This window comes from Bacillus rossius, chromosome 3, assembly GCF_032445375.1.
Source record: "Bacillus rossius redtenbacheri isolate Brsri chromosome 3, Brsri_v3, whole genome shotgun sequence".
NCBI lineage: Eukaryota > Metazoa > Arthropoda > Insecta > Phasmatodea > Bacillidae > Bacillus > Bacillus rossius.
In genome coordinates, this window is record NC_086332.1 from 94598345 (window position 1) to 94615478 (window position 17134).

Below are 17134 nucleotides of genomic sequence, written 5' to 3' on the forward strand. Positions count from 1 at the left end.
AGGTCTCAGATATGCGATTTTAACTATTATTATAAGCCTAAAAGGTGAAACAAGGGGAAATGAAATCCGAATAAAGACTTGATATCTACAACTCTACAAACTTGAATAATGTAATAGTGAAATGCAGCTAGGGCTGGAGAGCTTGCAAAGAAAGAGTTCACTAAAACCTATCGAGTTGCAACAGGTCCAGTGGCGTCATGCATGAAGAAGAACAGGAAGGAGATGTCTTTGCTGCAACCATCTGACAGGAAGGCTGGGAAGGCCCGGCTAGTGGGGTCGGGTACCTCTGCTGACCCAGCACAGGCTCTCGGACTGCACGAAGTGGTGGCCCGAGGCGCACAGGCACAGCTGGCCCTCCTCGCCGCTCGGCTTGTCCAGGCACTCGCACCAGCGGCCGTAGTCGGAGCACTGCTCGGGGAACTTGGGCGAGCAGCTGTTGCCGTACTTCTTCGCTGCGCACACCACACACCGCCAACTCCTCACCTCGTCCACACCAATCATAATACTGCACGAGGCATAAAGTGTCTACAGTGGATGAAATGATTGGGGGGGGGGGGGGGGTAAGTGTTGGAAATGGCTATTCACATTATTGAGAACTCAAAAATTAAATTTAAATTTTTTGCTGTTTATCTGTTTGTTCGGGCACCAATCGAAAACTACGTGACGGATTTTCATGAATTTTTTTATTAGAAAGGAGTTTGGCTAACTTAATAACTAGGCTAAATAAAATTACAGAATTCCACTCATATGGGTGTGAAAAAAGAGTACATATTGTGCATTGCCAAGATGAAAAAATAATAAAATTCCATTAAGATAATATTTTTTAAAAACCTTTTATAATTTTTTAAAAACCATTTTAGGCCCTCGGTTTTCGTTATTTATAATAGGTACATAGTAATGCTTTTCTGTTATTCACTGAACACAGGTAGTTTTTTAAAAAAAAACTTTTATAGCTCCTAGAGTAATTTCAGCTATGATATCATCACAGGGTATTGAAAGTGAGTATAGGTAGCAAAGGTTGCGAAAGTATAGGATATCATAAACCCAAAGCCCCTCCCGAGACAAATGTTTTGGAGGGTAAATTTATTTTTACTTTAATACTTTGTGATGGTTGATCCATTTCCTGCCTGACCTGACTGATTATGTTAGCTTGTGCTCGTCACCGTAACGAATTTTTGACCTCGGCTGCATCACAACACTACTTGTACTCGACTGGCGGTTGGCCGCAGACTGAGTGCACGAAGACGGAAACACTACGTGTCATGTGTGTTTATACCAGAACATTCAACTAGCGCCGGGTGGTGACTTGGCGAAGCTTGACCGTGCGCCATGTTGGTGGATGTGTAGAGCTGTTCCAGGCATTGCAAGCAAGTATAAATAGGGGCTTGTTCCGATCATAGAGAGGAGAGATGGCTAGGACTCTGCAAGATGAAGATAAGTGTTGCTTGTGTTTGTATGATTGTTGAACGATAATATTTAGACAACATGTACGTTAATTCAAGTATAGTTGTAGTATTATGTTTAATTATTTTCAGGGTTTTAAAATCAAATGATTTCATATAAATGTTTTCAATGGAAGATAATGAAAAAATGTTTTGAAGGAAAACTGACGAAATTACATCAAATTAGGCTGTTCGTGTATGTTATATGATGCAAACTGTCCTTTTAGAAAATGTGAAGAAAAGTTATTCTTTAATAAATGTTGTGTGGTGCCATTTTTGCTGCCACTACTACAACATAAATTAGCGTATTTAATTTCCTTTCATGAGAAGTTTTATAAAACTTCTAGCTGCGACCCACGGTTTCACTCGCGTTTAAAAAGTTTAATTTAAATTTAAATAAAGGTCAAGTATTTGCATTGCACTACATAATTTTTGATAACTTTTAACTAACCGCCGCGAACTTCGCTAAGTGGACGGGTCTCACCAAGGAGAAGGATATGAAGTTGCTGGACCTTACTATATGATCGTGGGGTGGTCATGGATAAATTACACACACTCACTGTTTGAATGTCTGTGACCTATGATTTTCTGTTGTAAAAATGAATTTACTTATTTTTCACAACATTAGGGATGGAATTTTACAGTTATTTGTACCCTGTGTGTTAACCCAGGTTATGAGCTAGCTGTATGCCGAATCTCATCCAAACCCATTGAGCGGTTCGGGCGTTATGGAGTAACAAACATACACATACACGCACAAACCATCGCGTTTGTAATATTAGTTGAGTGTTTGAGACCGTGAACTAGGGCCAGCCCCTGAGGCAGGACAGCGTGTGGCTGTGGTCACCTGGCTTGCACGCCCTGTTGCTGGACGTGGCGATGGAGCCCGTGGCGCACACGCACGTCCCGCTCCGACACTCGCTGCCGCCGTCCACGCCCGAGCAGTCGGCCGTCGCGACGCACGACTGCCCGATCTCTGCAACAGCCGCAGTCCTGCCCTCCTCGCAACGTCCTCGCAACAGTCTCACCAACTAACTCCCTTCAAAGATCGTAACAAGACAATATGAGAAACTCTGGCCAATTAGCATCGGCGAAGCGCGAGACACTGAACTGAATTGATTACTAGCCACATATGGGTCGAAGACCATGAAAAGGTTTTTGTTTCCAATTTATAATTAAAATTTTCTAACAAAAAATACACCATAAGTCCCTGAACATTATAGAAAAATTTAAAAATATATTAATGGTTTAGGTACTCCGTAATAATAATTAAAATTTTAAAGAATTATTAAACTTAATATTTACATCAAAAAGTCTCGTATTTTGAACAATGTTATTAATATGTACTGTTCTATGAGTATTGTTCTCGAAAACATTATTGAATCTCAAACTCTACGAAAAAAGGCCCTGAGAAAGAACTCAGATTAACTCGTTAAAATAAGGTGTGTAGTATTCTTAAAGATGTGGTGAAACTGTAATATTATATGTTTTTTTCTCAAAGAAGGATGAGAAATGTAAATAAATTATATAATAATAAAATTAATAGGTTCAACCAGAACCTCTTCGTGAACAGGATTGCTTTGTATTATAGGTGTAACTTAACAAACAAAACAAATCCTGGAAATCTTATTTTACTAGCTTTTAAAAGTTTAGATATTAAATATTTCATAGGCCTACTAAAAAGACATATTAAATTTAAGTATATTATGAGTCTGGCATGTTTGGCGAATAAACAAGAGAAAGCCCTCATTAAAATGTTTTTGGAATTAATATATATATTTTAAATATTAGTTAAAATATAATATATTGCCATAAACATGTTTGATCTTGTCATAGTGCTCGATTGAAAATAAATCTCTAGAAATTCAATAAGTTTAAGTGTAAGACATAAAAATGTTTAAAAGATTTTTATTTCCTTATCTCGAGTAGCTATCAGCAGGAAGGCGCAGGATAGCGCGGAAAACTGCGAAGTAACTTTGGGATCGCGTCTTTATGAAACTGCTGGCACAGTCATTCCAGCCAACGTCAAAGCTGGATACAAAAAACTAACTGGTAATTTAAACTTTAAAACTGTAAAGCTTACATTCCACGTCAAAAGTATGTGCAGTGATAAAAATTCAAAACCGTATCCATACAAACAGCGAAACAATGTTTAAATACCTATATAATGGTGTGAATTAACCACTTGCTTATTATGTTTGTTATTTTAGGGTTAAATCATGTTGAACACCGGCAAAATTTAAAACAAAAATTTAAAAAAACTTCTCTAGGCGATGAAGAACACATGCTACTTCACTACACATGTTTATAAAATAACAATGGGAATTACTCCCTAATTTATGGGACTACATACTGCCATTCCACCAAAACTTCGTCAAAATAAATGTATCTTCTGAGATGTTCTGTGAACAATAACGCCATAGAGAGTGGGAAAACGTGGATTCAAGATTTGCCTGAACGACAATTGGAGGGGCGATATAAGTACCGGGTGTTCTCCATTAGATGCAATATGCTGCGCTACTAGCTGAAACATAGCAATCATAGGGCCGCAGATGGTAAAGGGGCAGGAAATACTGCTCTGCGGAGAGATACAAAGTGGCCCCAGTAACGGACTAGTTGCGTGAGGGGCGCACGGACTGGACCAGGGTACGCTGCGGGGAAGAGAAGGGGTTCTTGGCGCCTGCCTGACGCGAGAACAATGGCGTGCGGGAAGAAGAGGAAACCGCCTACACAATGGGCAGAAAGCTTGCATGGCATGTTCACTGGGTGTTGCCGTGGCGACACGGGACACGGCAATGTGCCGAAACTCGCAGAGTGCAGGCAGGCCGTGGTAACACGACCTCGGCAGCGAAAGTGCTGCTGTAGCGTGTGGAAGAAGAACCTGTTACAGGCAGATGGTAGGCTGAGGCCGAATAGGGAAATTGTGTCCGTGAGGCCTAAACGAAGCTAATTAGAAAATGTAAAATTCAAAATGTTAAATAATATGAAAATTATTACCCTTATATTATTTAAAGTATTGAAATCTTAAAAAAATTAGGCGGTGTTGCCACGGGCGAGGGAAGGAGATTGGGGGCACTCACCCCTAATGCATGCAGTGTTGCCACGAGCGAGGGAAGGAGATTGGGAGCACTCACCCCTAATGCAGGCGGTGTTACCACGGGCGAGGGAAGGAGATTGGGGGCACTCACCCCTAATGCATGCGGTGTTGCCACGGGCGAGGGAAGGAGATTGGGGACACTCACCCATAATGCAGGCGGTGTTGCCACGGGCGAGGGAAGGAGATTGGGGGCACTCACCCCTAATGCATGCGGTGTTACCACGGGCGAGGGAAGGAGATTGGGGGCACTCACCCCTAATGCAGGCGGTGTTGCCACGGGCGAGGGAAGGAGATTGGGGGCACTCACCCGTAATGCAGGCGGTGTTACCACGGGCGAGGGAAGGATATTGGGGGCACTCACCCCTAATTCAGGCGGTGTTGCCACGTGCGAGGGAAGGAGATTGGGGGCACTCACCCGTAATGCAGGCGGTGTTACCACGGGCGAGGGAAGGATATTGGGGGCACTCACCCCTAATGCAGGCGGTGTTGCCACGGGCGAGGGAAGGAGATTGGAGACAATCACCCCTAATGCAGGCGGTGTTGCCACAGCGAGGGAAGGAGATTGGTGGCACTCAACCCTAATGCAGGCGGTGTTGCCACGGGTGAAGGAAGGAGATTGGGGGCACTCACCCGTAATGCAGGCGGTGTTGCCACGGGCGGGGGAAGGAGATTAGGGGAACTCACCCCTAATGCAGGCGGTGTTGCCATAGTCGCCGAAGAAGCCGGGATTGCACTCGCAGCGAGCCGGGGACCCGAAGCACCTGGAGTTGTCGAGGCCGGTGCACGACGATGCGTTACCGTTGACGTCGATGGTGCAGCTGTCGCCTACGAGGGTCGGCCGAGGCGTTGTGGTGGCCACAGCTGTCGACGCCGTGCTCGGAATACCTGCGACACACCGTGCAATCCAGGGCCTCGCCGACTGGCTCGCACATTGGCCTCAGTTGCACAACACACCTCGACTCTCGAGCAACCTGGTTCCCAGTACGCCTTTGCACTGTCCCCTCTAAGAGCCATTGTTCTGTAAAACTGTATAACATTATTGGCGATATAAATTTAACATTAGTATTATAAATATATGCATCGTTAACATTGCATGTCTTGGTTACAAATAGTGCATTTGACCAACACTGAAATAAATTGAATTAAATATTTTGTAGAATCTTGTAGGTCATTAGAATAATGAATACTGGAGTAAGAATAATGCAGTAATGAAGTAATGTATTGTGGTTTGTGTGAAAACAGAACCAACCGTCCATAGAATACCCACCAACTCGCGCCAACATACGCTACGTTTCCTACTCGCGAAAAATTGCACGTTTGACCATATTGGGAGTATTTAAACCAGATCGCTTTGGCAGGAGGCGAGTTATCTAACCACACAATCATTGTGGCAGATATTGCGAACATCGTGAAATACACTGGTATTCCACATATGTGGGTTACTAGCTTAACATTCAACTTTCACGGACTTTTGTATATTCCATGTGTGATATGCAAGCACTTTTAAATCATTATTCTTGTAATTACGTATTGGTCTGAAAAAGCATAACTATAAATATGACAACTGACTATGTTAACACCTTGTCAAGAATTTATCGAATCAAGAAAACTTAATTGAACTTGCATCTTGTCAATTGAAATGTGTTACTTTTCGTTTACAAATAGTGCGATATTTAAAAAATTTGGTTTTGCAACAGTTTCACAGATACACATGGTAAACTAATACCTACAATTCACCGGGCCCAATTCAGTTTTGTACTTTTCATCTGCTAGAAGGATATTTAGTATAAAATGTAAATAGGCCTTCAAAAAACCTTAAATGAGAGTTAACCATTTGTACATGCGAAACCTCACATGCACTTTCTCTAATCCACTGAATGGGAAGGTGAATGGAGAATTTTTTTCAACGTGAATATGGAATGTGTTCGATATTTTCATTCTATTCACTTGAAAAAAAATACTTGTGAAAGTTTCAATTTTAAAACGAATAATAAGTTAAATTATTAATAACTTTTGGATTCATTGTTTGGATCAAAAATAGTTTAGTGTTTCTAATATACACGTTTGCAGATGTCAGTGCATGTTATTAAATATTTTTTATTATTTTTCTTTACATTTCTTATAATACTTCATATTTTTGTAAAGATTTCTTTACAATGTGTTTATTAATTAGAAAATTATTCATTCATATAATTAGCATTAATTAAAAAAAAAACAGAATTTATTGAAAAATGTATATATATTTGTTAAATGCTTGCCTGAATTCTCCCAATAAATCTATATAAGCATTCTAAGTTTAAACTTCCTTGGAATGGTTTTGGTAAGCTTTCATGGCCACTGGTAAGGAATTTTTTTATGAAAATTTTAGTTGTCTGCTAGTGGGTTTCATGGATTTTTTTTTTACTGACAGTAATTTCTCTAGAATAATTCTTTCTATGTGCAAAATTTTCAACAAAATTGGTTCTTTTTTGGGGTCAATTGGTTTTTAAATACCAAATAATATTTCCTCTGTATAAAACATAACATTCATGTACAATCATTATCATGATAATTAATGATTTTATATTATAAAAGAGTTATTTTCTACAATATATAATTTCAAAATGTCCGCATACAGATATCGCAGAAGCTTAGTAAAGTATCACGTGACAGGAGTAGGAGGACCGAGGTGGTATGGGATCACACAAAGGGAACGCAAACCAGCCCCTTCCCACCCCATCAATCCACCCCTCATTTTATTTTCTTTGGGCTCTGCCCATTTTTCCTTTCCCTCTCTCCCTCCCAACCAGAGGCTCCACAAATCCCCCTCGCCATCAATTTTTTATACAATTCTCTGTTGTGATTGGTTGTTGGAGTAGTCCCTCCACCCCTTTTCCCTTCTGCTAGTTTAACTCAGCTTTGAGGTTGGTATTCAGACCATTACTATAACAATACTGAGATGTGTTTTACCCACCAAGCCTTTAACCAAAAGAAAATTCACTGTTTAAAAATTTTTTTAAAATAAACATTAGCTTGATTATCTTCACTTCTTCCCTGTTCCTCGGCACCCCTTCCACCCTCCTTGCCATCCATGTTGCGACCAATAATTCATTGTGTTATCATTTCTTCCCCAGCACTAAGCAGCCCGTTCGCAGCATCTCTTCCCCCACCACAGGTGGTTCGGGATCCGCAGGAGTGAATGCAGACGAATCCTCCTCAACCAAATCTCTGTCACGATAGTAGCATAGGCTTGTAGTAGATGCAGCATTTAGACAAAAAATGAAGCGATGGGTCTGTAAACCTCTCCTGTATGATTGCTGCCTTCCCTTTTTTTTCCCCTTCTCATACTCTATTCCCCGTTGCGAAACACATTGCAGTTAAAGAAATAATTCTCTCCTTGTAGCTTTCAGGCTCCCTCAACAATGTGCAGAGGTTTATTTAATTTAAACAACCAACAAAATAATAATCATCACCCAACCACGAAACTTGCGTGCCCACCCCGGCAGATCCGAGTTCCATTCAACTGGCGTACAAAAGAATTATCGCCACACTCTTGCCATACCAGCAACTTGGGGTTGGGGGTAAATAAGTATAATATTCTATAGAAAACAGTTTCTTTCATGCTTGGCCTAATGCTCTTTTGCGATGCACCGACAAAATGTTAGGTCACTACTTCCCTTCGCTTTACCCAAGTTTTCATTGTAGGGGCAAACCCGGCCCATGATACCAATAGACGAATTTTTGTGCGATGGTTAACATTTTCTATGAAATAAGTGTCGCAGAACTTTGTTGGCTGAATTTCTTCATTGTAGAATGTGCGTTCTAGTGCATTCCCATCAAGGTCCGACAAATAAACAAACTGGAGAATAACTGTCAATTATTCTTACAAGCTTTTGTAAACAAGAGTTTGTGATATTAAAACCTGAACGAAATCGACAAGCTGAGCTTTAACTCTTCTAAATTTTTTTTATTAAAGTCACTATACACCTACACTGTCCAATAGAGAGTTATTAATGGCATCTTGTAAAGCTATCTTAATAGTACGATGATACTGAGAGTTGTAATCACGCAAAACGTAGGGCAATAGCATAGTGCACATGTTGCTTCCGCATGAGCTCATCTCACGTGAAACATTCAGTCCTAGCCATTTTAATTTCTCTGTTTTTAGAATAGTGGTTTCTTTAATATTTATTAATTAAGCCTTGAGATATATTATTACAAAACCCTACCACAGACGTTTTGAATTTTTTTAAATGGGCCAAAGATTGCAAAATATGATTTTTCACTTCTGTAAGCAACACTTTAGTATTTTTTTAAGGATGGGCGTAACATGCATTGCATATATATATATATATATATATAAAGTTAATTTATTCTTGAAACATTCATTCTTAAAGGCTTAGGGAAGAATTTTAATGAAGTCAATTGGCATCAAGCCACAAAGACAAAGCATCTACTCTTCTTCGTGCAAATATTTTTATGAGCACCTCTATGCAACTCATACACAATAGCACGCCAACTGTTCATTTTGAAATGTAACCTGGTTCACTAAATTCCTCCTGAATTGAAAGAATTTAATATTTATGGGTAGTATTGCCCACAGGTTATGAAACTATCAACTGTTTCGATATTGATACTATTTCATTTGAGTCATTCAAAACTCATAATAATTTTTCCACTTTATGTCCAGTGTTTGTATTTATACGATCTCTAGCTCATAACAAATTCTTAGTAACTATTTTCTGATAATACAGAATTTAAGGTTTGTAATTGTTTTATACTACCTGTTCGAATGATCAATAGGCTTGTAAAGTGCACTAGTATAGTCAAATAATTATTTAAATGGTTTTAAAGCAGCTTCTGAATACATTTTTTGTTCTAGAAAACAGTTCGTACAAACCCAGGACCAGCTGATTATAGTTTTTTTCCAAACAAATAATATTATACTACCTTTTTGGCCATTTTTTATTTTTACATATGCCATATATCATCACTCAACCTGGAGTTAAACCCATGTTAGGTATGACTGTACCTCTAAACCTATGGTTTCATTAGATACAATCTGCAAACCCCCACGGAATTTACTCAATTGAACACTTAGAGGCAAATAATCATATTCATTCTCAGCACACTGGTTCGTAGCTAAAGATCATTTTAATAACAGTTTTTAAGGCACATGTATTTTAACCTCCAGTTTCACATAACTAGAGCTGTAAAGTTATGGATTAAAAAATTTCATTATATAATCTCCTTCAAGATAAGCCCTTTTAACAAGTAAATACTTAACATGTAGACTTTTAATAACTTTGTTCAGCTTACTAGCCATGAGAGACAGGATTAAAGTTAGCATGGTAAATTAAGGCTTTTTATGCACTTTAAGACTCCTGGCTTCATGAGCCACGAGCTGAGGTTCAAACTTTTAATAGAGATTTTTTTTGGAGCTGCAGGTTTTCCAACGGCATCAATGACAGTAGGTCTCAAGCTAATCCACTTATATGTCAAGATAGTAATTTACATTGTCAAAGACAGTCATACAAAAACATCAGAATTAGGCTACTATTTTCTGTAAAGCCTCAGTCAATCTTCCGTTTAGCATAATTTTCACTTCAGCTACAATACTACCATGCACAGTGTCCTCAAGTATATTGAGTTTATCTTCCAACATAAAAGTGTATATATCAATCAATTTCATGAGAATATCGGTCAGACATGAATTAAGTTGAGTTAGTGAGTGCTGCTCATTCTCTTCCATATTATGTAAACACACTCTGAGCCCCAATTGTACATCTCTCGGAACAGTTAGGGACACATTTAACTCTGTAAACATCTGTTTCAGTTCATCACTCAAAATCCACCATGTGTGTAAAAACTCCAGAAATTCTATCTGTATAAAGTTTATTAGCAGTGTCTCCAGGATCCTTTGGAGAGTACTTTGTTAGTGGTGTTAGATTGTATCCTAATACTCGTGTGTCTTTTGATACCACTGGCATGACTTTCCCTAAAACACTGCATTATATTTCCATTTTAAAGAGACCCAAATGTATATTGTTGAATGTATCTGCTTGCATAGACCATCAAGGATGCATTATTGATGCTAGTTTTAAATCTCCCACTGAGGCTATGGTCCAGCCGATTTGAATTGTCTGTGTGATATGATTGTCATGCGAATGTTTTGGCAATTCGTGTTTCTGGTAATGCAGCTCATCATCTTTTGTCTCAACTAAAATGTCATGTCATCAGTGTAAATTTGGGTGTGTGACTGGTGTTTTCAGTACTTCACTACTATAGATAATGAACTCCCACAGTATTTAGTGCTGACAACATTTGCCTGTTTGCTAAGTGTTCCCAACTGAGGAATACACTAATGTAATTAAAACGAATCAAATGGTCTGTGTAGCATATTGTGATACAGAGACCTATCTTAAACGTATGTACACCTGTTTACCAGGGGCCCAATGCCTTCAGTGCCACGATGGTGAACGAGCATGTGCCTTATGCATGAAGTTAGTTTTTTTCTTATGGTGCTTGCTTATCAGACATAAACATGTTCAAGAAGGGAACTATGCAACCAACATGGTGTCCTTAATTGATATAACAAAGTAATTTATGCCAACATCATTTCCGTAAAATACCAAAATTAAGCCATTGCTGCACAGTTAACAAGTCAATCACACTATCATATTATTAACAAGATGCTAGGTGACATCTCAGTGCTAGACCACTACCACCTGACCAGCAGGATTTGTGGCTAAAAACATTCTAAATGTTTATATTCCACCAGCTGGTGGATATTGCTCATAATCTCCAGAATTATGATTTCCACTTTCTGAAGTGGCATTAAGTTACTTGTCACGTTGCATAGCCTGGTGGTTCTTCGTTGTGAAGAACCCTGGTGAGGTTAAAGTTTTAAGTATGACTCTTGAAAACTAAAAGTGCATTACAAAGTTGATACAGATTGCCGATACCAGTGCACGAGAAAGTATACATTTAGTGCATCTTTACTTCACTGACTCCTTTAACTATATAACTTCTTCTCTGGAAAATATGGCTGGTAATCTCTTGTTAACTCAGCAGAGATCCTTTCGAATCCAGTTTCCAGATTATGCACAATTTTATTTGGTTCATAGGAAGGGGTTTTTGAAATATGATTTATTTTAGTCAGTGTCATAACCTCATAACCACTTAGGGATGCATTTCACAATTTTCTTGGTGTAACTGATGAAGGTAATGGGAACTAAGCTCATGCCAAATCCGTGTGGAATTTTTTTAAATGTTTTCCAATGTATGAAGAAGAGAGAGTGTGTAGGTGAGAGTGAGAAAGCGTGTAAGAGTATGAGGAGTAGAGATGGAAATGCTTTTTCTATTATTAATTATTTATTTACACCATATGGTTAGATAAATGGAGTTACTATGCCTATAAGTTTAAACACCTATATATTTTATAGAATGTTGCCACAATGACTGTACAAAAAAACAAAAGTATATTGAGTTTGGTCATATGTATATGTGTTCTTAATAAAAAAAATAAACTTACTATTCTGAATGATCAATTGTAGGTCATAACCAAAGAAAACCCAACTCTAAATTTATTTTAACTCAAAATGTTTTGGTGTATTTATAAATAAAACATATTAAATATTGCATATTTTATAAGTGTGTTTCTAATTCATTATTCATATTTATCAAATCATCTTTAAATTTTGTTACCTCATTTTTCATGAGGAATCAACAAAGCATTTATGGCCTGGAGCATAAAAACACTGTCAGAACCATGTCTTGGCAGCTGCCCATTAACTGCCCAATCATTGGTCCTGCCCTGCTCTTCATCGTAGCTAAATTTTCGTGATTGACCAGCAGTTTTAACAACATTAACATAACGTTGCCAATAAATTTATTTACAGTGACACGCATCTGCACCACAAATCTTCACTCACATAGTTGTTTGGCACAGACATCAAGCAAAGCTTGGTGGCTTCAAACATGGAACCATGTAATCTTTCTCATGGACTGATTATGATACATAATGGTCACGTAAGCTGCGCACAACTAAATGTGTATTTATAGCATGCAATGCCTTATTTGCAAACAAAGCTGCTGAAACATGTATTAAGGCATTCGGAAGTTGGGAAATGTTGAAGTTAGATCGTTTATCATCACTACATATGTCTAAGTTACATTAAGATTATATTAACAATTTATTAAACTCTATAATTTAAATTTAACCATTTTAAACCAAGGATAGTTTTGTAAATGTGTTAGTAAATGTTGCATTATTTCAGTCATCCATTTCTGGAAAAATATGCAGAAGACAAGAATCAATCTATGTCATTATTAGTCTATGACAAAGACATGTCACACGTGGCCCCACTAAAATTTAGGCCTAGGCCTGCCACACTAACAGGAACTCAATAAGTTAAACTTGATTTCCAAGTAAAATTAAATTAAGCCAATAAAGAAATTATTGTAACATTTCTAATTGTAAATTATGTTTTAATGCTTGCATTTCAACTCTGATTCTATTGATATGATGCTCAGTTAAATGGAGTTACATTCTGTCACAAACTAAAATGACACAATATCTAAGAAAAAGGAGGTGGGTGCTGGTTTTTGGTATTAAAGAGTCCACTATAAAAATATTGAAACTAGTTCATTCAATAATTAATGTGAGAGGTTTTAGTTATGTACTCAAAATTATTTATACATTTTGTAATACCATAAAGCGAATTAACTTATTTTGCAACGATAAACGAGGCATAGAATTTTCAGCCCTATTTTTTTTTTCATGAAGTCCTCAATTTGTCATCATCATTCAAAGGTTGGCTACCCTTGCCCAGGGCTCTGGTGTACTTACTGATAGGATCCGGTTGCTGGATTTTCATCTTTTCATACACCATGTGATTGTTAGAGTGGGTAATGGGTTTCTTGGAGGTGGTGGGACTGGTGTGGGTGGTGGGACTGGTGAGGGTGGTGGGACTGGTGAGGGTGGTGGAACTGGTGTGGGTGGTGGGACTGGTGTGGGTGGTGGGACTGGTGTGGGTGGTGGATCTCGTGGGGCTGGTGGATCTTGTGCGGGTGGTGGGGCTGGTGGGACTGGTAGAGTTGCAGGTTTTGGTGGTGGCATCGCACAAGCCGCCAGGGAACCGGCAGTCGTTATCGATGCCGCACTCTTCGCCCACCGCTGTGGCACACACACACACACACATATTATTAATATTAAAATAACATAATATTTATTAAAAATATAAACTTAAAATATAAAAACCTTTGAAATCTTGCCAATTCTTTTCTTAAAGTCAAGAAAATACCTGTGGCAAAGGCTATGTTTCAATTGAATTGTAGTCAGCTACTGGCAGGCATGATGCTCAGTAGCAGAATCTAAAATCTTCACATAAACCGAGGTGCACTATACAAGCGAGTGTCAGAGGTCAGTTTCACAAAGGTATAAGTCATGTAAGTAACAATTGTAAAAAGTTTACTTGTAATCCAAAGTTGTCTTGAATAAGGTGTTTCACATGTATTTTATAATATATATTTATAAGAAACAAGAATACTAGTATGTATCCATTATGAGAGATAGTAAAAAGTGTCAATTACAATGTAAGTTACTTTAGCTTACCTAACTTCAAATTATACGTAAATTCATTAATATATATTTAAAACAATCACAACTTCTAAGAAGAAAATGATATGCACAGAAATAAGTGATCATGAGAAATTATTTGCAGAAAGGATATAAGAAATAAATATATGAAAAAAACGAATGCAGTTATAGTAGGGGAGGCTTGAGGGTAGAAAGCTCTTATTATTTGCAACCATTTTTGCCAATAAACATGTTGCCGGAAATGCGTAGTTAAGCCCCTGCAGCCCCATAAAGAGTCAGCGTAGGCAACCCGTTGAAGAGTTTTATGTTGTGGATGTGCGGGCATTAGAGTAGAGATATAACCTTTTTAATAGTGTCACAGATTTTAATTTCACTCTGAAATCAATCACAGCTTCGGCTTTGTTTCACAACATTGAAATTGTTGCATACGTTTTAACAACGTGACAGCCTAAAGCAACGGCTCAGAAACACACCCTCCTTGAGCGACACAGAGGTGGCAATGGCGAATCATGTTTTCACGGATACGCTGGAGCATGTGTGGAGTCGACCTTATGATATCGAACACTTCAATGATTCGCTGTGTAAGCTCTTCTACCGTTTCTACTGGCGTAGCGTAGATAAGTCCTTTTACGTAACCCCACAGAAAGAAATCTAACGGGGTTAGGTTCGGTGACCTTGGCGGCCATGCGACAGGGCCCGCTCGTCCAATCCATCGGTTTGGAAATGTTTGGTTAAAATACTCTCGCACTTGCAGGGAAAAATGAGGTGGTGCCCCGTCATGTTGGTACCACATCACACGTCGGGCATGCAATGGAACCTCTTCAAGAAGACCTGGTAGTTCGTTCTGAAGGAAGTGGAGGTATCCGGCGCTGGTAAGTCGTGGCGGAAGAAAAAAAAGGTCCGATGAGTGCGCCGTCAACAATACCGGCCCACACATTAACTGAAAAACGTTCCTGGCGAGCTGTAACACACGTTGCATGCGGATTGACATCATTCCAAACACTACTGTTATGCGAATTGAGAATAGCGTCTTGAGTGAACTTGGCTTCATCGCTGAATAAAACCGAACTCGGGGTTCCTCAATACTCTTCGAATGTACCAACGAGAAAAGGTCATGTGAAGAGGATAGTCCGCCGGACCCATGTGTTGCACTTTTTGAAGGTGGTACGGGCACAAGAGTTGCTCATGAAGAACTCGCCAAACCGCCATTTTGTCAGCGTCCATATCGGAACCTTCTGCCCTTGTGCTTGTATCCGGACTCTCCTCAACTCTCTGAAGTACATCTTCAAAACTGGGAGTACGAACCCTGCGTGGAGCACCCGCATTTGGTCTTGTGACGACACATGTACCAGTATCACGCATTCGCTGAGTAAGTCATGCAAACATGGTGTGAGCTGGAATATCGTTCTTCGTACAGACGACGGGCGGCTAGTCCATTTTGTCTAGCTTCCTCGTAAACAAGCAGCATGTCCGTGTACTCACTAAACGTGTACTCCATTGAGCTCCACTAAAACGTCGTCCTTTTCATAACCACAGCGAAAGAAATGACACCACGAGTTTGCTAGTACGACAGAACAGTCAACGACAGACCACCAGTGATATCAAAACACACTGCGACACTGCGATGTCACGCTGCGCAGTGCTATGGCACGGCACGAACGGAAGAAAAGAGGCGAGGGCGCCACCAACGGAAGTAAAAAGGGGCGCGGGTCAGCATTCGACATAGTACAGTCCTCTCGAGCGCTGCCCGGCGTCGTAAACACGTAATTCACCACAGCATCGTCTGTCTCGCACAAAGCCCAACGGGTTGCCTACGCGGACTCTTTCTGGGGCTACAGGGGCTTAAATACGTGTTTTTGGCAACATGTTTACTGGCAAAAATGGTTGCAAATAATAAGAGCTTTCTACCCTCAAGCGTTGTAACATGAATTTTGATACATCCTATATATATATTGAATAAAATTTATCAAAGAATCCTTAAAGTGGCTTTGGTTCCTATTTCTATTAGTCTCCAGTAAGCCGATTATAACATATGGGCCACCATTTGTAAATTATTAATTATTAACCTAGAACATTAGGAAAAATTCTAAAAATTATAAATTTCATTCATTATTAAAAATTCCCGTTCTTAGTTCGATTCTCGTTCAGTGATAAGAGTAATTAATGATTAACTAAAATTTTAGTTCTGTTTTCTATTACATTTAGTGGAGTTTATTGATCATTATATCTACCAAAATGACTCTATACAAAATACTTTCCAACGAATTAAATATGTTGTCGTGCTGCCTAACATGGAGGTCTAATTTTTCGATGCATGGAATACCTTTCCAACCAGTTCATATACAATGCTCTACATATAGACCAAGTGTATTCGGACCATGAAGCCAGCTCATGTAAAATGTCAGCCGTATAGACCAGATATCTCCAAACCACAAGGCCTTCTTCATCGATAACAAATTTAAGCAATTTTAAGCGGCCAAAAAAATGTCTCCGAACTGTCAGACCTAAAGTATCGTTAAAATAAATTACAACCAAATAGACCAATGGAAATGAATTACGCTTACTAAAGGAACAAGAACCTCTGAATAATGTTTTATCAAGACCAAGAGATTTTGAAAAAGTAAATATTTAGAGCAACTAAAGATTTATCTACACAAATTTAACGAAACGACACACATTCAAGAAAAAAACACCAGAAGCAGAATTGACACACAGTACACGGACACACTCTGGACACACAATGGATACACAGTACATGCAATAGGCATGCAGTACAGAAACTGGACATGCAATGGACACACAATACACACAATGAACATGCAATTCACAGATTGAACACGCAGTCGCGAGAACTCTGTCTTAGTAAGAAATCAGTTTTCGAGAAATTAAACAGTCACTAAATAAAAAAATGCACAATATTAATTATTTTTGAATTGATACACATTAAAGTAATACAAGTCATTATTGTATGTAGTCAAATTCCCTCACTTATTTTAGTATAAAGGCTATTTCTTT

At 38.9% G+C, this 17134-nt stretch overlaps 1 protein-coding gene across 2 annotated transcripts in view; it reads right to left on the minus strand.

The window, feature by feature from the left end:
- The window catches only part of LOC134531479 (multiple epidermal growth factor-like domains protein 10), a 157069-nt gene that overhangs the window by 59303 nt on the left and 80632 nt on the right, over positions 1-17134 (minus strand). For both annotated transcript variants that reach the window (XM_063367189.1, XM_063367190.1), the window contains exons 5-8: positions 13370-13696; positions 5224-5424; positions 2290-2418; positions 285-452 (exon numbers count right to left, since the gene is read on the minus strand). In XM_063367189.1, the coding sequence (XP_063223259.1) occupies positions 285-452; positions 2290-2418; positions 5224-5424; positions 13370-13696 (825 nt within the window). The remainder of the gene's footprint in view (positions 1-284; positions 453-2289; positions 2419-5223; positions 5425-13369; positions 13697-17134) is intronic.